At 38.0% G+C, this 23,038-nt stretch overlaps 3 protein-coding genes and 1 long non-coding RNA gene across 6 annotated transcripts; 2 read left to right on the forward strand and 2 right to left on the reverse strand.

The window, feature by feature from the left end:
- Positions 1-397: 397 nt before the first annotated feature.
- Positions 398-4,048, forward strand: LOC143859019 (putative disease resistance protein RGA1). The gene is made up of 2 exons (XM_077369696.1): positions 398-3,631; positions 3,746-4,048. The coding sequence occupies exon 1, from the start codon at positions 398-400 to the stop codon at positions 3,569-3,571; it is 3,174 nt and encodes a 1,057-aa protein (XP_077225811.1). The 3' UTR covers positions 3,572-3,631; positions 3,746-4,048.
- Positions 4,049-4,977: 929 nt separating this feature from the next.
- Positions 4,978-5,298, reverse strand: LOC143859020 (uncharacterized). Its single transcript, XM_077369697.1, has one exon. It carries the CDS (start codon positions 5,296-5,298, stop codon positions 4,978-4,980), a length of 321 nt encoding a protein of 106 aa, XP_077225812.1.
- Positions 5,299-7,669: 2,371 nt separating this feature from the next.
- On the forward strand, positions 7,670-21,377 carry LOC143859141 (putative disease resistance protein RGA3). 3 transcript variants are annotated; one of them, XM_077369824.1, is made up of 3 exons: positions 7,670-7,809; positions 17,566-20,754; positions 20,934-21,377. In XM_077369824.1, the coding sequence occupies exon 2, from the start codon at positions 17,571-17,573 to the stop codon at positions 18,501-18,503; it is 933 nt and encodes a 310-aa protein (XP_077225939.1). In that variant the 5' UTR covers positions 7,670-7,809; positions 17,566-17,570; the 3' UTR covers positions 18,504-20,754; positions 20,934-21,377. The 3 variants fall into 3 exon arrangements, 2 of the variants coding, with proteins under 2 accessions (XP_077225939.1, XP_077225938.1); XR_013239158.1 differs by lacking the exon at positions 17,566-20,754; XM_077369823.1 differs by lacking the exon at positions 7,670-7,809 and having other exon boundaries at positions 16,918-20,754.
- Positions 20,809-22,831, reverse strand: LOC143859144 (uncharacterized). The gene is made up of 2 exons (XR_013239170.1): positions 21,862-22,831; positions 20,809-21,254 (listed from the first exon to the last, which is right to left on the reverse strand). It is a non-coding gene; the product is annotated as an uncharacterized LOC143859144 (long non-coding RNA).
- Between the last annotated feature and the right edge of the window lie 207 nt (positions 22,832-23,038).

The raw sequence follows: 23,038 nt of genomic DNA on the forward strand, positions 1-23,038 counted from the left end.
TATGAGAAATTATACGGTGTGAGCCCTTGATAGTCCCCGTATTTTTCTGAAAGTACTGTTTGGCCTGCACCATAGGATGATCAAACCCTCCATTTGAAGAGTCTATATAAGAAACCATCTTACAGGAAGAAGCTTGCAAGATATCCTTGTGATTCTACTTCCTCTTGCTCTAGAATTTATTTTTTTCTGTTACCAAGGAAATATGGCGGATGCTGTCGTTACTATACTGTTTGAGAATTTGAACTCTCTAATCCAAAACGATGTTGATTTACTCGGGGGTTTTAAGGATGATCTGGAAGAGCTTTAGAGAAATTTATCAACGATTCGTGCTATACTCCCAAATGCAGAGGCGATGGCAGTCAAGAATGAGCAGCTGAAGGTTTGACTCTCAAATCTTATGGATGCGGCCTATGATGCTGATGACATCTTATCAGACTGGGCTGTGGAAGCTCAGGGATTACACTCAATTGGGTTTGGCAACATCCAGGTAAGTAATTCCTTCTTACCTAGTTTTCAATTCCAACGCCATAAGATAGCAACCAGGACAAAAAAGATCCTCACGAGAATACAAAATATTGTACAAGACAGGAACACGTTCAAATTGGATGTAACAACTACGAGTCCTGAGAGTCAAGAGAGAACACACACTGTGTCCGATGTGCATGAATATGTGTCCGATGTAAATGAATTAGAAGTTTATGGGAGAGATAAGGATAAAGAAGAGATTGTGCGTCTATTGCAAGCCGATGTTAATAATAATGAAAATGAAGTCCCGGTTATTGCTCTAGTTGGCATGGGGGGTATGGGGAAAACCACATTAGCTAAATTGGCCTTCAATCATGAGATTGTAATAGGCCATTTTCAGCTAAGCATGTGGATTTATGTGTCTCAAGATTTTGATGTTACTGGAATTGTAAAAAAAAATTTAGAATCTGCAACTGGAACTAAAACAGATGTTACACAGTTAGAGGAGATGCGAAAAAAACTACAAAATATAATATGTGAGAAGAGATTTTTGCTTGTACTTGATGACGTATGGAACGAAGATGAAGGAGCGTGGGAGAAACTGAAGCAAATCTTAAAATGTAATGTTAAAGGGAGCAAAATCATTGTGACTACTCGTAAAGAAACGGTTGCATCGATGATGGGTGGGCTTCATAGATCCCTCCTCCACTTGACTGGTTTATCAGACAGTGATTGTTGGTCTCTGTTTGAACGTCAAGCATTTGGATCAGGGAGAAGTGAAGAGCCTCAAAATTTGGTTCCAATTGGTGAACAGATTGTCAAAAAATGTGGGGGTGTGCCATTAGCAGCAAAGGCATTAGGAAGACTCCTGCGTGGCAAACAGGAAGCACGGTGGGAGTGGGTAAGAGACAGTCAGATATGGGAACTAGGAGAATATGAAATTTTGCCGGCTCTAATATTGAGCTATATTAATTTGCCATCTCATCTACGGCAATGCTTTTCGTTTTGCTCTGTATTCCCTAAAGGCTTTACCATTGAGAAAGAACTTATTCTTATGTGGATAGCTAACGGCTTTGTTACCCCTAAGGTAGGAATGGAGTTGGAAGACATTGGATATGAGATTTTCAATGATTTATTATGGAGGTCTTTCTTCCAAGACATAGAAAAAGACGATGCTGGAAATATAACAAGTTGCAAAATGCATGATTTGGTGCACGGTCTTGCACAGTCTGTTATTGGGAACAAGTGTCATATCGTGGATCGGGAAAAAATTGTAGATATTCCTACATCGACCCGATATGTCTGTTCTCATTTGCCTTCACTATTAAAAGAGCAGAGGTTATACAAGGCCAAAACCATACGAACAATACTATTGGACCGTGTTTATTATAATTTTGTCCCTAGCAACATAAAGAAACTTAGATACTTGCGATGCCTAGATCTTACTCACATAAATGTTGATGAGATCCCCCATTCAATATGCAATTTGAAACAGCTAAGATACCTCAACCTCTCCGATAATTATCGCATTGAAACATTACCTGAATCGATTACCAAGCTACAAAATTTGCAAACATTGAAACTAAGAAATTGTTACAAGCTCCGCAATTTGCCCAAGGACATGAGAAAAATGAGTAGCCTCAGACATGTAGATACTTATTGTTGTAGGTCATTAACTTGTGTGCCCATTGGGATTGGGGAGCTGAGCTGCCTCCAGACGCTATCCATTTTCATTGTGGGTGATGAGGATGGACGCCGCCTCAGTGAGTTGAGCAATTTAAAGCTTAGAGGAGAACTGTCAATAAAACAACTTAACCTTGTGAGAAATGCAAGTGATGCGAAACAAGCCAACTTGAAACGCAAGAAAAACCTCAGAGAATTGGAGTTATCATGGGGGGATGATCATGGTGATGTTGAGATGCACGAAGAAGTTTTAGAAGGCCTTGAACCACACTGTAATTTGAACGATTTGCAGATAAGAGACTATGAGGGTATTCGATTTCGAGGATGGATACAGAATTCATTGCTCACAAATCTAGTTAATGTTACTCTTTCAAATTGCGGGAGATGTGAAAATCTCCCACCACTTGGCCAACTTCCCTCGCTCAGGAATCTTGTGATATCTGGAATGTCTGCATTGAAGCAGATCAACAATGAGTTTTACGGTAATAGCACATTGAATGGATTTTCCTTTCCATCTTTGAAAGGCCTATGGCTATGGGATATGGAAAATTTAGAGATGTGGGCATCAGTGGAGGAAGGAGGAGCATTTCCTTGCCTCGATGAATTGATGATTGCACGCTGCCCAAAGTTGATCACCCTGCCATGTTTTCAGCATCTTACCTCCCTTGATATTGATCATCTTGTTGAGATGTCTTCCTTTCCAGAAAGCTTTCTTCGAGACGGCAATGCACTCCAACATTTAGAAATTTCGGATTGCTACAAGTTGAGTAGTCTTCCTAGGGAGCTCGACAATTTCGTTGCTCTCAAGTCATTGAGCATTCGGGATTGTAAGGAGCTGGTGTCTTTGCCGGAGGGATTGCGAAACCTCACATCTCTCGAAAAGTTAGAGATTATAGGGTGTGAAAACCTGGCATCATTACCCGAGGAGGAAGGGGTAGTAAGGGGCTTGAAATCTCTTCAATCATTGGAGATTGTTGGCTGTAAAAAGATGGTTTCTTTGCCGGATGACTTGCGGTACCTCACTGCCCTAAAAAAACTGAAAATTTGTGATTGTGATGAGTTGGCATCATTGCCGGATGGGATGCGTTTGAAATCTCTTCAGTCATTGGCGATTGTTGGCTGTAAAAAGATGGTTTCTTTGCCGGATGACTTGCGGTACCTTACTGCCCTAAAAACACTGGAAATTAGTAGTTGTGATGAGTTGGCATCATTGGCAGAGTGGATCGAAAAGCTCACATCACTTCAATCTTTGTGGATCGATAATTGTGGTAAAATGACTTCATTGCCCGCCGGACTACAACGCCTCACCGCACTCCAAACACTGCTTATTTACAATTGTCCAAATTTGGGGAGACGATGCGAAAGGGAGAGAGGAGAGGATTGGCACAAGATAGCCCATGTACCCTATATCTACATTGAATGATGCCAGTGCCCAACAACGGATGATTTTATCTCTCAACCGTGACTCACTCTACCATCCCAGGTTCGTTATTTCCTAATCTCCTCTTTAGCTTTTAATTATATAACATACTTTCTTTCTTTAATTTTCCTTCATCTATCTAACCAATTTTTACCAAATTTGGAGGATTTTCTGCAGATTTGTGGCTGAGTTTGGGGGTAGAATTCTCTGTTCAGGATTTGCTCTTTTCTATGGTGGTTTTTGTATGTTTCTTGAGGTTGTGGTCTGCTCTTGGGGCAGGGGATTGCTATTTGGTTTTTGCTTCTATTTTCAGTTATATGTACTGAGCCTCTGTTGTGGTAGTTTTAATAAAGGTTGCCTCTTTCTATCTGATTCTTGTCTTCTTGTAGTGTGTTTGCCCATGTTATGTCCGAGCCAAGCTGGCTAGTCCTCCTCCTCTTGGATTTTTCAATAGATTTCAGATGTGGATTCTAGTGTGGAGATTGTGGTTTATGAAGGCTTTCTTCATCAAAATTTAGTGAAATGTATTTCTGATAAACATTATCTTTGTTTCAAATTATCACTAAATTATCTACTCTCTGTTGATGCTGATTATTATCACTAAATTATCTACTCTCTGTTGTCTCTCTATTTTTTGTGTGTGTTCCGAATTGTATTGAATCCTATTATTGCTTTACCTAATTAAAATTTGTAATGAGTTGGAACTTTTAGTGTAGTTTTAGGCACTGTTTGGATTGCACGAATTGTTTGGAAAAGAAAAGATTTTCCAAAATTTCTTGTTTTTTAAATCATTTGATTAAAAATAAAAACAATAACTTGAGCCACCGTAGTTCAATATATAGAGGGATGTTCAATTTATAGTGATATCCTTTTAAATAAGCCGTAATCATATGAATCAGGGAAATGGAAAAAAAAATGAGGAAAAGAAATTCCATGAGAAATGTTTTTCCTGCAATCCAATCAGGTTGATTTAATTCATTCTAATCAGATTTTATTTTAGGAGGAATGCTAGACTCACAGAAGCCCTTGCAAAAAAACAGGGAAAGGGCGCCCTCATTGGTCAAAACCAATTTAGGATGCGCAGAAAATCACAGTCATAACTGCCATAAAGCAGTTTTGTCCAATGAGGACCAATTATGAGTCTAGCATTCTTCTTATTTTAGTTATCTACTTATCTTCTTTTATTATTTAAACAGCTGTCAAAGGTTATTACAGTTCCCAAAACGCTCTCAAGACCAATTAAAACAGAAAAGACTAATCTAAGTTTGTGCAATTACTAAAACATGGTAATGCCAATACCAGTGGCCTAAACAAAACATCTTGCTCTTATTATTCAATAGAAGATACAAAAAATTAAGAAGACATAAGAATGTAAGTCTCCCATCAACAACAAAACAAACACACTATAATCAATAGTTTCCTCTTTGGCTAGGCAATTCAGTGGTATCATTTTCATCACAAATTGGAGATGTGAAGTAGAAGAGCCCAAGTGTATACTTGATCTGATCTCTATAAACATGAGAGGGCCGACTGAGCTTCACCCCCGACCGGCCTCCGGCAAAGTCGGAGAGGATGTTACAGGAGGGTTCAGGCGATGACACAAGCCTCGCGGAGCAATCTCCAGCTTTCAATTCCTTCCCATTGATGGATCTCTCAACACTCATTTCAAACTCGCCCTCTTCGTCGGTCTCATCATTTGCATAGTAAACCACTCTTCCCCGCTCGTCCATGCATGTTAAGGCAACCCTGCAGCCTACATGTAATATACTTGTAATCATTTTGCAAGCTTAATTGATGGGTGTTATTAATGCAAATTTCGATGATCCATAACATTATTTTTGGTAAATTATAAGCAGAGAATTGTTTTCTGAACGCATCATTGTTTTCGTTAGGCTTTGTTTCTTTCTACGTAAAATGGAGGTAAAACAAATTTTACATCCATTTTTCACTCAAGATTATAATCAGTTTCCAAATGAAAAAAATCCCAAACCCGGTGAAAATTCAAGAAGAATGATTTCATATTGAGTAGGGAGGGTTCCTCCAAAGGCAATCCTAGCTTATCGGTAGAGAAGAAATCATAAGAAAACATAGAGGAGAGATTTTTATTTGCTTCTTATTTTTATGACAATGGCACTAACTTGCAGACAGAGACTAGTAGTATGTTAGATAGGCTGAGGTATTATAAAGTATTTGGTCTATCTAACATGTTGCTTGAAGCATATGGTATAATCTTGATAGATATGGTCATTGACAATAAGGATCCTTCATGGTCCATTAAATATTATTGGGATGAGCTTAAATCTTTGGTTTTAGAGTTTAAAGCCGGAGTGTCGCATGAATTCAAAGAAGCTAACGAGGATGGTGACTCTTTGGCTAATTTTGCCTATAAACGAAAAGTGAATCATACATATTGATAGTCCCATGGGCCCACTCGTTCCAGCCTTGGGTGCAGTCTTGGCACATCACCTTTCCTCCCACTCGGATAACTTTTGCCTCATCTTTCCAAGCTTCCATGACTTTGCACCCCATCAAAAGAAATACAACAATAACAGGCAGAAATGAGATTCCCATCTCTCTCTCTCTCTCTCTCTCTCTCTCTATAGTGAGAATCTGCACATCTTATATATGGAAATGGTATCTGCACTCCCTTCTCTTGATAATGGCACTCCTTCACTTCATGGAATACTTTTTCAGATTGGCTGTTGATATGCAACCATGTTTTGATACTTGCACTAACTCATCTTGCCTTTTCTGTTTTAATTGGCTTATGAGTGCTTTTTGGGAATTGAAATAACCTTTGGCAGCTGTTTAAATACCAAAAGACAAGATGAGTTGGTGTAATTATCAAAATATGGTAGTGCCAACATCAGTTGCCTCATAAATTTATGTAGGTAGAAGTGGGTCTAGAATCAAAGGGGACAACGTGAAGAGGACTACTTTATGACGTGCAGTCCATTTCAAACATTACTTTCATAATCTCATGTGCCTTACAATATGTATTGTTTCACATTGTGGGTTCCACCTTATATAACAAATGGTTCAAAGAACAGCATTTTAATCCAATTCTCTTAACTGCCCGCTTAAGAGAGCCTAAAAATGAATGATCAAACAAATTAAATTTAGGCAGAACTCTAAACCAAAGTATGGGTGTAAATTAACTTATCTCAATCCTATCCAAAGTTCAGAAACCCAGCGAGTTGACTCAGTTAACTAGGGGCCATCAACTTGACCTGAAACTCTGCTGAGTTGACTCAAATGGACCAAGAACTCCAGTTTTTTCTTTGAGTCACTCAGTCAGTCAATTTGATTAGGCCCATTTTTGACAAATATTTGTGACTATGATTGCATCTAATCAGGTTGAGAACTGGCATAACCCGAAGGAAGCTTACAAGTATAAAATGCCAAGGTCATGGCATTCTTTTATTACTGAATTCTGAATTCTGATGCTTGTAGTTGTAATTCACCTATAATTAATATTGAATCCACCCATGAATGGTAGCATCCAACACTGATAAACTCTACACTTGATCATCCACATATGCTTCCAAAAATTGTCTAATCTTTAACCTTTCTTCGTTCGTGAGATCAGCACCATCATCCATCAAACATTTCCTAACCTCCTTATTTAGATCACTAGAATCATTGCAATTAACCTGCAAAAAGCAAAAGCAAAAGCAAACAAGAAACACAAGTTGTTCAAGATTTGTTAATTAAGGCCCTCTTTTCTATTTTTTCTCTTCTTTTTTTAGAACCAATTGTCAGTCCAAAAGGGATCGTTGGAACAGAAAATTAAACTTAAAATTGAGACCAATAATCTTTAACCTAGTCAACCAGAGTCATCCCAAGTTGACTAAAACTGAGTTGACTCGTGGGCTATCTCAAACCATGATAATTAATCCATTCCACATGTTAAAGTTGTCCTTGCCATGTGGGTTACAATTGCCACCTGTTGAATCACCCTTGCCATATGCATTCTAGCCTTGCCAAATGTTGAATTCCTCTTACCATGTGGAACAATGTGGCCACATGCTGAGATTCTCTTGACATTTGGTTTTAAACGATTTTAATCAAAATCTAACTAACAAAAAAATGAGACCTCATTCTCTCTTTCTCTTGTTTTTTCCAAAAATGAAAACTCTAGAGATAAATTAGGGAATTTGAAAGAAATGTGAAGGAGAAATTCTTGGGGATTTCTATTGAAAATTCAAGGAAGGAATCAAGTACAAAACATAATTCTACAGGTATATTTTCTTATATTATTTTCCTTTTCAATTATTAAAATTTCAGCTTAAGTTCTTGAAAAAAAAAAATTCTGTTTTTGACAGATTTGTATACCTGAATTTAAATTAGCATAACTCCATCATTTTAAATCCAAATTAGGAAAAAATATATTTGCATTTTGATGATAAGAATGTGTACTTTCTAATGGAAGAAACTTCAAATCAAAATAGTTTTTGAAAACCAAGATATGATTCATTTTATGAGGCTAACACCTGCTGGAAATTCTGTCTTTGACAGATTTATAGAACTGACTTTAAATTAGTATAACTCCATCATTTTAAATCCAAATTAAGAAGAAACCTCATAAAAATTGTACTTGAAAATAAAGACGTGTAATTTTATCATACGCACTTACTGAAAATCTGTTTTGGACAGATTTTTAGAGCCGACTTTAAATCAATATAACTCCTTCATTTTAACTCCAAATTCAGTAAACTTTATATCCATATTGATGCCAAGGATGTGTATATTCTAATAGGAGAAACTTCATGTCAAAATAATATGTGAAAACAAAGATATAATTAGATTAATGAGAGCAGCTCTTGCTGGAAATTCAGCACAAAACTGTTTTATATAGATTAATAGTGTCACCTTTACAAGTGTTGGGGTTCCACGCACAAGCAATAGTCCCTCATCGGACATGTGAAATGGATGTGGATGGGTTATAAGGGAATGGGCACCCTCCCTCTAACAGCTAGCTTTTAGGGTCGAGTTCTACCCGGTTTGATTCCCTACAAATGGTATCAAAGCTTAGGGCGTGGTCACCCCAGTTTGCCTCTGAGGGCGGGAATGTCTCTCGGGGAAGATCTCGGAAACCCTGGTATAGTTATCTTGTGGTTCCCACCTTGCCTCCGCGTGGAGGGGCGAGATGGTCCAAATTGCTTCCGCGTGGAGGGGGAGATTGTTGGGGTTCCATGCAAAAGCAAATAGTCCCACATTGCGTAAATGAAGTAGATGGGGATGGGTTATAAGGGAATGGGAACCCTCCCTCTAACGGCTAGCTTTTAGGGGTGAGTTCTTGGCGTAACCGGAAGTGTGAAGAACGAGTCGAGGATTGAAGCTTTTAGGGGTGAGTTCTTGGCGTAGCCAAAAGCGCGAAGAACGAGTCGAGGATTGATCTCCGTCAACCACTGATCAGATAAACCTTTGAATCCACGGAGAGCGCTCGTCGAATCCACGAAGAACAAGAGAAACAACTTTCTCTACCAAGAAAGAAGAAAATTTCTTTATTTCATAAAACAAACATGAACTGGGCAACAACCCTTCACATAGGCTTTTATAAAAACACTGACTTCTTATCCAAGTAAATCTCTACTTTCTAAAATTATTTGAATCCAATTCCTCCTAATTGAACTAAATTTCTAAATCTACATAGACTCAAATTATAAGAAAAGGCAATAAGCCATATTTGTCTAAAACTACCTAATAGCTAGAAGGAAACAAATAAATTAAATAAAGAAACTATTTATACCCACATCATCATGTATGTATTGGATTCTTGGAACACTTCCTAAATTTTATCCTTTGCAGCCAAAAGTAGTGGCCACGTCATTCCCCTCCAATTGAGAAAAAGAAATAGGAACTTTGGTTTTGCCGGATTGCGTGCCGAGTTGATAGATGCCTTGATAGATGCGAGACAAGCGTCGAAGAGATATTAATTAAAGAATGTAGAGTTTGTAAGAAGAGAATATTAGGTATTGGAAAACAAGGTCTAAAAAAAGAGAGAATTTAATAAAGATTCGTGATATATTTCAGAGAATCTGGAGCTAGAGCCTCAGAAGGAAGATAGTTGTGAATTCTATTGTTCTATATATATAGGGAGATGATATTTTCACCCCTATGTAGTATGCATTCGCCCCCTTTTAACGTGATTTGACGTCAAAAAGCGTTAAAGTTGCCCACTGTTTGCGTTATAAGGGGCGAATGCGTACTGTAGAGGGGTGAATATCATCTCCCTATATATATATATATATATATATATATATATATATATATATATATATATATATATATATATACACACACTAGTAAAAAACCCGGGCCAACAAAGAACTGTACAGACCACATCACAGGTTGGTCCAAACCGTCCATGTGATGGAACACAACACAAATAGGTTGTGCCCCAAAAATCATTTCCAGAGGCTTATCCTAGCTAGGACTGTCAATCGGGATGGGCAAGCTCGAAGCCCGCCCGTTCGGCCCGCTAAAAGCCCTCCCATAATTAAAATAAGAACAAGCCAAACCAAGCTTGGTCAAAAGTTGAAGCCCGAACTCTAATTTGGGTTGTGCTTGATCAAGGGTCGTCCAGCCCGTTATAGGCCCGAGCCCGATAATATATTTACTATATAATTTTCAAGATTTTTTATGCCCTTAAAAATCAGTAGATATTAATTAAATAGGTTACTTAAACATTAATATCCTATAGGCTATAGTTCGACATTAATAGGTTTTTTTTTTCTTTCTTTATTTTGCCCTCTTCAGCCCACTCCATATGAACAGTTTGGATCATCATATCCTATAGGCTATAGTTCGACCTTAGATTTTTTAAATGAATAAGACAAAATCTGGCAAAAAATCAATCTGTGTGGCTGTTCTCACATGCCAAAGCCAACAAGTTTAATGGCTTTCTATGAAATTGGCTTTTCTGTGCTTGGCTTAGTCTTTTCTCGTGCAGAAAATAAGAGGTGATGGGCAAGCCCGAACTCGGCCCGAAGCCCGTTGTGGAGTTTGGGCAAGCAAATTTTCTAATTTAGTCAGGCCCGAACTCGGCCTGACCGTTGTACAGACATAGGCTGAGCTTGAGCCCCCCAAGCTCGACCCGATTGACAGTCCTAATCCTAGCCCTCCAATCTTATAGAGGTTTCCATAATATGTTGTTCCTCATGGTTAAGATCACCCTATAGATTTTTTATTAAAAAAGCATAAAGGAGGTGGGTAGGATTGAAATTATGTGGCTTTAATGGGTGCCTTTGTCAAAAAGCATAAAGGAGGGGGTAGGATTGAAAATATGTGTGTTGAATGGGTGCCTTTGTTAAAAAAAAGTCAAAAAGAGTGATGTGTAATTCTACAAAAAATTCTCTTATTTTCTCTTCTACTATATATATATACTTGTAAAAAACCCCGTGCGATGCACGGGCCTACAAAGAACTGTACGGACCATGTCATAGGTTGATCCAAACCGTCCATGTGATGGAACATAACATAAATAGGTTGTGCCCCAAAAATCATTTCCATAGGCTGATCCTAGCCTTCCAATCTATAGAGGTTTCCATAATTCCTCTTAAATCGGACGGTTAAGATCACCCTATAGATTTTTTATTAAAAAACCATAAAGGAGGGGGTAAGATTGAAATTATGTGCCTTTAATGGGTGCATTTGTTAAAAAGCATAAAGGAGGGGTAGGATTGAAAATATGTGAGTTGAATGGGTGCATTTGTTAAAAAAAGTCATAAAAAGTGATGTGTAATTCTCATAGAATTTTCCAAAAATTCAAAAAATTCTCTTCTTTTCTCTTCTCCTATATAGTATACTAGTAAAAAAACCCGTGCGAGGCCGACAAAGAACGGTACGGACCACGTGATAGGTTGATCCAAACCGTCCATGTGATGGAACACAACATAAATAGGTTGTGCCCCAAAAATCATTTCCATAGGCCGATCCTAGCCCTCCAATCTATAGATGTTTCCATAATTCCTCTTATCTTAAATCGGATGGTCAAGATCACCCTATAGTTTTTTAATTAAAAAACCATAAAGGAGGGGGTAAGATCGAAATTATACGGCTCTAATGGGTGCCTTTGTTAAAAGCATAAAGGAGGGGTAGGATTGAAATTATATGATCTAATGGGTGCCTTTGTTAAAAGCATAAAGGAGGGGGGGGGGGTAGGATTGCAATTATATGAGTTGAATGGGGGCATTTGTTCAAAAAAGTCAAGAAATGTGAGGTGTAATTCTCACGGATTTTTCATCGAAAAAACCTCTCTTTTCATCCCGGCTTATTAGAGTATATATATATATATATATATATATATATATATATATATATATATATATATATATATAACTAGTAAGAAACCCCGTGCGATGCACGGGGCGGGGAAAAAAAGTAAACCGGAAATTTAAATACAATGACAGAGAGATTAACATGTGAAAGCCAACTCATTCCTCATTAGCAAGAAAATTATACTCTTCCTAATTAGCAAGAAAAGTCATTGAACTCCATCTCTAACGACCATCAACTTCCCACCAACTCAATTAAGACAATTAATTGATTAATTTGGAAAAATATAAAGGATATATTCCTGACTCAATTTAAAAAGGATAGAACCTGCGGTACACACATACATCAATTTAATAGGGCACATACATCAATAATAGGGTATCCTGAGCCCATAAAAAATACAACGAAATAGGGTGTGAACATCAGCTGTTGTCATAAAAACCATTACATGGAGATGAAGACAATGGAATATGTATGTTGATCCTTGGGGTGCCTACTTTTTTCCCAGGGCCAAAACAATGTCCATTCAGCAGGTTGATCTAACTATTGGTGACTCACTATTGGTTCTCAAAATCAACACATAAAGAAACATCTTATCTTTCCTTTATATAGTTTGTGCAAGAGCATTCTTTTTGACAGCTCAAACATCAAACAAACCTCGTTGCGCCATGCAATTTTTCTTTAAAATTCTTCTCCAGCCCACACCTCATTGCCACACCAAGGAACAATCTAAATTAAAAATTCAATCCAAATGAAGAAAGAAAAGATGTAGAAGAAGATATCATTGACCTTTCTTCAATGTGCGTGCATGTTACACCATAAACACATGCTTTGTTCACCCCGATCTTGCAGATCTTGCAACATGAGTCAAACCTGGTGGAAATTGTGCTTCGAGAGCATCACATGAACTGAAGGAAAATATAAAGAAAACCTGGTGCAAATTGTGCTATGAGAACATCACATGAAGTGAAGAAATTTTTAAAGAAGAATGATGAAGCCCACACGATAATTAACTGGTGGAAACACCCATACATGAAAGCATGATCTACCAATAAATAGCTCTAAATATTACAAAATAATAAGGTAGAAAGTGGCAGACATGCATACTTCTTTAGGAATGTGTGTAGGGAGAGGAGAATTTGAATAAAAAATCTGGTAGGGAGAGAGATCAGTCAACAATGCATGATGGAAATGCAGATTGTGCCTAAAAACATGGAGAGAAATGAATGAGAAAGGGAAGTTAGAATGAACAGTAAAAAATCCCAACTGAACAATATGAGGGTGTATTTTTTCAACAATTGCTTCAGCAGCAGTGAAGGATAAAGAGAACAAAAGAAGAGAAAGAGAGCACCCAACAATTGGCTTAGATAGACAACAGGCTGTCTCTCTACATTGACACATGATAAGTCTATAAACTTAAAATACCAATTTTTCTCACAATCGTATAGTTAATGTAGAGAAAATTAGCAGTAATAAAATCAAACCAGAATTAAAACACATGTCGACCAAAATGAAGAACAAACAGGGACATACAATGAAAGAGATGCTGCGCAAGCATATTGTTCAGCATGTACTCCCCGTCTCTCTCCATCCCAAAGTCTGTGCGTACATTAAAATAAAAAATTCCATCCCAAAGTCTGTGGGTGCTGGGTTCCCTGACTCTGTCAGCGACTGAAAGGGGGGCAAGACACAAATCATGCTGGAATAGAGTAGAAAGATGCCAAAAGATGGAAAGAAACATGAAAAGCTCCAAAATAATAAAATAATGAAAATGAAATGCTCCAAAATAATAAAATCATGAGCAAATTGTGCAAAAGATTTTGGCCACATAAAATTTAGTATTCTAACTTCTTTATTTTTAAAATTTATACATACTAGGTAGGTTTATATAGATAAATAAGAGAAGTTTATGTCTTGTAGTGGAAACTGAAAAAATTAAAAATTTATTTTTGTAACATGTGTATCATGTTAGTTGTATACTGACAAATATCAATATCAGTAATTTCTTCCTAGCTTATCATTTCAGAACTTAAAATCCCTGTGGTAGGAGTGGAAGAATTTTGTGAATCTTCCAAATAAATTTAAAAATAGAAAAAAATGTGTTAACAACAACCTGCAAATAGCTGTAAAAAACAACTGAAAACGGTGATGCAATAAATTACAAAAAAATTAAGAAAATGTGTTAAGAATATATGAAAAACCTAAATATCAATACAGGCTGAGATCAGACATAAAGATAGGTGACAAACCATGAACAGTTTGATTTTTTCTTATCAAACTGTTCATTTCATGTATTGTCAAAGAGAGGTATCTCAATGTCGAGACATAAAGATAGGTGACAAACCACATAGCCCCTTGATTTTTTATCTCGTTAAAACACTGTTTTTTGAGTGTTTTGACCGGATCAAATATCAAGGGTTAGGCACCTGGCCCTTGTAAATTACCCGGTCGGCCATCATATAAAAACTCCTTTTGCTAAGTTTTTAAGAGATTAAAAACATAAATAGTAGTTTGGTATTTATGCCCCTTTTATCACCAGGGACACCCATTTGTCAGTGTACTTTGCAATCAAAGCCACTGGATTTTTAAGATATAAAGTACATTAGCTCCTTTTTTGCCATTGATACACTGACTTTGGGTGTCCTTGGTGATAAAAAAGGGCGTAAATATCACTTCCCAAATAAACTCATATTGTTGTGAACAGATGAAAGCAAACGAATCCATCGAAAAAAAAATAAAAGGAAAGCAAGTACCTCGAAGCAAATGAAAAAAAAGAAAGAGAAGGCAAACTAGGAACATGATGATCCCAACCCTCCGATCTTTAGAGGAACTGCATGTTATGGAAACCTCTACAGATTGGAGGGCTAGAATAATCCTACAGAAATGATTTTTCGGGCACAACCTATTTACACTATGTTCCATCACATGGACGGTTTGGATCATCCTATGATGTGGTCCGTACAACACTTTTTGAAAAACATGGGACTAGGCTAACACCATATAAAATCTTGAACATAATAAATCACATGGACGGTTTGGATCATCCTATGATGTGGTCTGTTCAGTACTTTTTGAAAAGTATGGGACTATGCTTACACCATATAAAATCTCGAACATAATAAAGCAAAGTTACACGAAAGATATAGAAAGTACGGTTATTAAATAAAGCAAATGTAAATGTATCTAAAAACATGTGTACAAAATAAAGCAAGGTACATCCTCAGCTGGTGTATTTATGACTACTCTTTGATACTAGAGGGGCTAGGAACATAACAGAGAACATGACCTTAGATATGGGAGAATGGAGGAAAATGACCCATGTAGAGGAACCTAACTAGTGTCAGGATTAGACTTAGTCAATTTGAGCCGGATAGATTCATTTGCCGACCCCAGCTAGTTTGGGACAAAGGCTTAGTTGAATTGAGTTGAGTTGTTGTATTTTCCCCTAACAGTAGTCTGGTATATTTATGTCTTTCTTCTGACAATGTTAGACCATCATAAAAGAGAGATTTTACATGGCGCCCGACAGTTACCGCCCTTGATATTTAGGTGTCGAAGTAAAGTTCAGATCAGCTCTTCTAATAAAAATCTATTTCAGCACAATCAAATTCTTACCTTGAAAAAGGGGTCATTTCATAAATGAAGCATCTACATTTTATAAAATGATAAGGGATTTGCTAGGGACCATCGCAGAAGGCATTTTATGGACCCGCTGTTGCATGGGAGAGCAGCCACCTTAGATGAATTAATTGGATAACACAAAGTCGGAGCCTATGCTGCTGTCTCATGCAATGGCTAGTCTGTGAAATGCCTTCTGCAATAGTCCCTAGCAAATCTCAAATAATAATTATATATAAAAAATTGGCACCTGCGACGACCATGAATTCGATTGTGCTGAAATAGATTTTTATCAGAAGAGCTTATCTTCAGAACTTTACATCTGCACCTAAATTTTCTAAAAGACAAAATTACCCTTCTTGAATCTAAATATCAAGGATGGTACCCCCACAAGGGACCTGACCAATATTGACAGATGTGCTCATGGGTAGTGGGATGGACTTTTTGGACCCCGAACAATTACTGATGGGAAGATGATAGAAAGGCCCTTAATAATTCTGAGGACATCCCGTCTAAGACCTTCACACCTACTGAAGTAGGTAAGTCACCTGTTTTAAGACCTCACCAACTGAAGTAGGTAGCCATTTACATCAAGTTAGAACTTTGCTAAATGACCAAGGAGATTGGTGGGAAAATAAAAGTCCCGGTAAAATAAAAATCCCATTTTTGGTTGACCGGACAGCTTTGTTTGGTTGCTCGAACTGTTGGGAAGAAAAAAGTTCTTCTTTTGGTTATTTTGGTTCCTGGGATTTTTTTCCAGCTTTAGGTTTTGTGCCGGGTTATTATGGTTGGTGGGATTCTTTTGGGCCTTTTGGGCCCACTATAAAACTAGCAACCAAACGTGGGTTTCCTGCGGAAATTCCACAAAAGTCCCAAGAACCAAATTAGGGTATTATTAGCGATATTCTATAAAAATAAGTGGATGTCTTTTGTGGTGGACATGTCACGTGAAAGGGGTATCTCTATGTCTTGTGAGAGAGACAAAAAGATGGGTCTATTCATTTCTTGTCAGAGAGATGACAAATACATGCAGTGTGGCGTAAGGGGTAATGGGTAAGATTAGAAGGGTAAGTTTGTTATAGGAGTTTAGTTATATATGAGAAATTATATGGTGTAAGCCCTCGATAGTCCCCGTATTTTTCTGAAATTACTGTTTGGCCTGCACCATAGGGTGATCAAACCCTCCATTTGATGGGCCTCAATGTAAATCGGATGTGCCCGAAAAATTATTTCCATCATAGCCCTTAGATCTATAGAGGAAATGCATATTATGGAAACCTCTGTAGATGGGAGGGTTTAAATCATCATGAGTAAATAATTTTTCGGAGCAACCTATTTATGTCATGGCTCATCAAACGGACGGTTTGGATCATCCTATGGTCCAGGCCTTACAGTACTTACACCGTGTAAACTCTCGATATTATAAAAGTAAGATTACAAAGCTGGGACCTAGCGAGGCAAACGTACCTAAAAGCAAATGGAAAGAAGAGAAAGTAAGTAGGAACGTAATAAAGCAAAGGTTCGCAAAGAAATAGAAAGTCAGGTTATTAAATAAAGCAAATGTATCTATAAACTTGAGAACAAAATAAAGCAAAGGAAGTGATACATTCGCCCCTTTTATTTACTTGGAAGTTGGAACTTGGAAGTTGGAAATTGGAACATCCTCCTCTAGTGTATGTATGACTACTTTTTTACACTAGAGGGGGCTGTCCAAAGGAAAAAAACGGGCTCATATATCATTTCCCTTGGATATAAGGAAACTTAAAAAGCAAAAAGAAAAACAATGAAAAGAAAGCAAATATAACACCACCCAAAAACGAAAATAGAAAAGTAATAGCAAAGAGTCGAAGAGTCTATATAACAAACCATCTTACAGGAAGAAGCTTGCAAGATATCCTTGTGATTCTACTTGCTCTTGCTCTAGAATTTTTTTTTTTTCTGTTACCAAGGAAATATGGCGGATGCTACTGTTAGTGTACTGCTTGGGAATTTGAACTCTCTAATCCTAAACGAGGTTGATTTACTCGAGGGTGTTAAGGATGATTTGGAAGAGCTTAAGAAACAGTTAGGATTGATTGGTGATATACTCCCAAACGCAGAGGAGATGGCCATGAAGAATGGGCAGCTCAAGGGTTGGCTCTCAAGTCTTATAGATGCGGTCTATGAGGCGGACGACATCTTATCAGACTGGGCTGTGGAACCTCAGCGATTACACTCAATTGGTTGTGGCCAGGTAAGTAATACCTTCTTACCTAGTTTTCAATTCCAACGCCATAATATAGCAACTAGGACAAAAAAGATTCTCACGAGAATTCAAAAAACTGTACAAACGAGGGTGGAGTTCAAATTGGATGTAACAACTATTAGTCCTGGGAGTCAACAGAGAACACATACTGTGTCCGATGTGCATGAATCTGTGTCCGATGTAAATGAATTAGAAGTTTATGGGAGAGATAAGGATAAAGAAGAGAATGTGCGGCTATTGCAAGCCGATGTTAATAATAATGAAAATGAAGTCCCGGTTATTGCCCTAGTTGGCATGACGGGTATGGGGAAAACCACACTAGCTAAATTGGCCTTCAATCATGAGATTGTAATAGGTCATTTTGAGCTAAGAATGTGGATTTATGTGTCTCAAGATTTTCATGTTACTGGAATTGTAAATTTTTTTTTAGAATCTGCAACTGGAACTAGAACAGATGTTACACAGTTAGAGGAGATGAGAAAAAAACTACAAAATATAATATGTGAGAAGAGATTTTTGCTTGTACTTGATGAAGTATGGAACGAAGAAGGAGGAAAGTGGGATAATCTGAAGCAAATCTTAAAATGTAACGTTAAAGGGAGCAAAATCATTGTGACTACTCGTAAAGAAACGGTTGCATCAATGATGGGTGGGCTTCATGGATCCCTCCTCCACTTGACTGGACCTAGCAGGGACAGGTGTTGGCTTTGCAGTGGTCCCTGTGAGGGCCACGTGTCAACAGCCGATTGGTTGCAGATTTTGGACCCCATCAACTGGTTTATCATTCAGTGATTGTTGGTCTCTGTTTGAACGTCAAGCATTTGGATCAGGGAGAAGTGAAGAGCATCAAAATTTGGTTCCAATTGGTGAACAGATTGTCAAAAAATGTAGGGGTGTGCCATTAGCAGCAAAGGCATCAGGAAGACTCCTGCGAGGAAGCTTCATGGTTGTCTGTAAGAGACAGCCAGATATGGAAACTAGAAGAAAATGAAATTTTGCCGGCTCTAATATTGAGCTATATTAATTTGCCATCTCATCTAAGGCAATGCTTTTCATTTTGCTCTGTATTCCCTAAAGGCTTTACCATTCGGAAAGAAGAACTTATTCTTTTGTGGATGGCTAATGGCTTTATTACCCCTAACGAAACTATGGAGTTGGAAGACATTGGAAATGAGATTTTCAATGATTTATTATGGAGGTCTTTCTTCCAAGACATAGAAAAAGACGATGCTGGAAATATAACAAGTTGCAAAATGCATGATTTAGTGCACGATCTTGCAGAGTCTGTTATTGGGAACAAGTGTTATATCGTGGATCGGAAAAAATTGTAGATATTCCTACATCGACCAGATATGTCTATTCTCATTTGGATTCACTATTATAAGAGCAGAGGTTGTACAAGGCCAAAAACATACGAACAATACTATTGTGTCATGCTTATAATATTGTCCCTAGCAACATCAAGAAACTAAGATACTTGCGATGCCTAGATCTTAGTCACATTGGTGGTAGAGAGATACCCCATTCAATATGCAATTTGAAACAGCTAAGATACCTCAACCTCTCCAATAATTATGCCATTAAAACATTACCTGAATCGATTACCAAGCTACAAAATTTGCAAACATTGAAACTGAGAAAATGTTGGAACCTCCGTAATTTGCCTAGGGACAAGAGAAAAATGAGGAGCCTCAGACATGTAGTTTGACGCTTATGGTTGTAGTTCATTAACTTCTGTGCCCATTGGGATTGGGCAGCTGAGTTGCCTCCAGACTCTATCCATTTTCATTGTGGGTAACGTGGATGGACTATGTATCAATGAGTTGAGCAATTTAAAACTTAGAGGAGAACTCTCAATAAAAAAACTTGGCCTTGTGAGAAATGGAATTGATGCCAAACATGCCAACTTGAAAGGCAAGAAAAACCTGAGAGAATTGGAGTTGTCATGGGAGGATGATCGTGGTGATGTTGAGATGCAGGAAAAAGTGTTAGAAGGCGTTGAGATGCAGGAAAAAGTGTTAGAAGGCGTTGAGATGCAGGAAAAAGTGTTAGAAGGCCTTGAACCACACTGTAATTTGAAAGATTTGCGAATAACAGGCTATGAGGGTATTCGATTTCCAGGATGGATACAGAATTCATTGCTCACAAATCTAGTTGATGTTTCTCTTAAAAATTGCCGGAAATGTGAAAATCTCCCACCACTTGGGCAACTTCCTTCACTCAAGAATCTTGAGATATATGAAATGCGTGCATTGAAGCAAATCAACAATGAGTTTTACGGTAATAGCACATTGAATGGATTTTCCTTTCCATATTTGAAAAAAACTATTCCTAGGTGCTATGGATAATTTAGAGATGTGGGCATCAGTGGAAGGAGGAGATTTTCCTTGCCTTGATGAATTGAAGATTGAAATCTGCCCAAAGTTGATCATCCTGCCATGTTTTGTGCGTCTTACCTCCGTTCAACATTTAAAAATTTCGGATTGCAACAAGTTGAGGAGTCTTCCAAGGGATTGCGGTAACTCACACAGTTATTCCAACAGTTAAAGATTGCGGTAATTCAATCTTTAACTCACATCTCTCAAACAGTTAAAGATTGAATCGTGTGAAAACCTGGCATCATTACTCGAGGAGGAAGGGGTACTAAGAGGCTTGGAATCTCTTCAATCATTGGTTATTGACGGCTGTAAAAAGATGGTTTCTTTACCGGATGACTTGCGGTACCTCACTGCTCTCCAAAATCTGAAAATTGGTGGTTCTGATGAGTTGGCATCATTGTCAGATGGGCTACAGCATGTCACCACACTGCAACATGTGGTAAGATGACTTCATTGCCCGCCGGACTACAACGCCTCACCTCACTCCAACGTCTCTATATTAGCGGTTGTCCCGATTTGGGGAGACTATAGCCCATGTAGCGTATATCCACATTCGGCGATTTTAACCAGATGCATCAATACCCTACTCCCATCCTACCGTGCCCACTGAAACGGTGATTTTATCTCTCAACTGTACCCTTCTCCGACTCACTCTACCATCCCAGGTTCGTTATTTCCTAATCCCCTCTTTATCTTTTAATTATATAATACCAGTGGCCTAAACAAAACATCTTGCTCTTATTATTCAATAGAAGGTGCAAAAAATTAAGAAGACGTAAGAATGTAAGTCTCCCATCAACAACAAAACAAACACACTATAATCAATAGTTTCCTCTTTGGCTAGGCAATTCAGTGGTATCAGGTTCATCACAAATTGGAGATGTGAAGTAGAAGGGCCCAAGTGTATACTTCATCTGATCTCCATAAACATGAGAGGGTCGACTGAGCTTCACCCCCGACCGGCCTCCGCCAAAGTCGGTGAGTATGTTACAGGAGGGTTCTGGCGATGACACAAGTCTCATAGAGCAATCTCCGGCTTTCAATTCCTTCCCATTGATGTATCTCTCAACACTCATCACAAATTCGCCCTCTTGGTCGGTCTCGCCACTTGCATAGTACACCACTCTTCCCCGCTCGTCCATGCATGTTAAGGCAACCCTGCAGCCTACATGTAATATACTTTCAATCATGTCGCAAGCTTAATTGTTGGGTGTTATTAATGCATATTTTGATGATCCATAACATTATTTTTGATAAATTATAAGCTGAGAATTCTTTTTTGAACGCATCATAGTTTTTGTTAGGCTTTGTTTCTTTCGATGTAAAATGGAGGTAAAAAAACATTTTACATCCATTTTTTTTGGCTCAAGATTTTAATAAGTTTTCAAATGAAAAAATCCCAAACCCGGAGAAAATAAAATTCAAGAAGAATGAGTTCAAATTGAATAGAGGGGTATCTCCAAAGGCAATCCTAGCTTATTAGGTAGAGAAGAAATCATAAGAAAACACATTGTTTGGATGATCCAAAGTGTTCATTTGATTGGCCTGACAGAGATAGGGCGTGCCCAAAAAATCAGCTCCATCGGATCATCCTAACCCTTAAATCTGTGGACGAACCGTCAACTGAGGGGGTCTACCTTACACAAATTGAAACCACAGGGGGTCTACTTACAACTTTTTAAACATTAGGGGTTAATTTGAAGTGTGCCGGGTCCTACATAAATTCTGGGCATAAAAAATGATAAAAAAAAGAAGAAAAGAACAGAGAGTACCGTGGATAGGCCGGGTCCCATGGGCCCAGTCGTTCCAGCCTTGGGTGCAGTCTTGGCACATCACCTTTCCTCCCACTCGGATAACTTTTGCCTCATCTTTCCAAGCTTCCATGACTTTGCACCCCATCAAAAGAAATACAACAATAACAGGCAGAAATGAGCTTCCCATCTCTCTCTCTCTCTCTCTCTCTCTCTCTCTCTCTATAGTGAGAATCTGCACATCTTATATATGGAAATGGTATCTGCATTCCCTTCTCTTGATAATGGCACTCCCTCACTTCATGAAATACTTTTCAGATTTGGCTGTGGATATGCAACCATGTTTTGATACTTGCACTAACTCATCTTGCCTTTTCTGTTTTAATTGGCTTATGAGTGCTTTTTGGGAATTGAAATAACCTTTGGCAGCTTTTTAAAGACCAAAAGACAAGATGAGTTAGTGTAATTATCAAAATATGGTAGTGCCAACATCAGTTGCCTGCATAAATTTATGTAGGTAGAAGTGGGTCTAGAATCAAAGGGGACAACGTGAAGAGGACTACTTTATGACGTGCAGTCCATTTCAAACACTACTTTCATAATCTCATGTGCCTTACAATATGTATTGTTTCACATTGTGGGTTCCACCTTATATATCAAATGGTTCAAAGAACAGCATTTTAATCCAATTCTCTTAACTGCCCGCTTAAGAGAGCCTAAAAATGAATGATCAAACAAATTAAATTTAGGCAGAACTCTAAACCAAAGTATGGGTGTAAATTAACTTATCTCAATCCTATCCAAAGTTCAGAAACCCAGCGAGTTGACTCAGTTAACTAGGGGCCATCAACTTGACCTGAAACTCTGCTGAGTTGACTCAAATGGACCAAGAACTCCAGTTTTTTCTTTGAGTCACTCAGTCAGTCAATTTGATTAGGCCCATTTTTGACAAATATTTGTGACTATGATTGCATCTAATCAGGTTGAGAACTGGCATAACCCGAAGGAAGCTTACAAGTATAAAATGCCAAGGTCATGGCATTCTTTTATTACTGAATTCTGAATTCTGATGCTTGTAGTTGTAATTCACCTATAATTAATATTGAATCCACCCATGAATGGTAGCATCCAACACTGATAAACTCTACACTTGATCATCCACATATGCTTCCAAAAATTGTCTAATCTTTAACCTTTC

Source organism: Tasmannia lanceolata, unplaced genomic scaffold, assembly GCF_043159265.1.
Source record: "Tasmannia lanceolata isolate RefF3 unplaced genomic scaffold, GAP_Taslan_0.1 ptg000029l, whole genome shotgun sequence".
Lineage (NCBI taxonomy): Eukaryota > Viridiplantae > Streptophyta > Magnoliopsida > Canellales > Winteraceae > Tasmannia > Tasmannia lanceolata.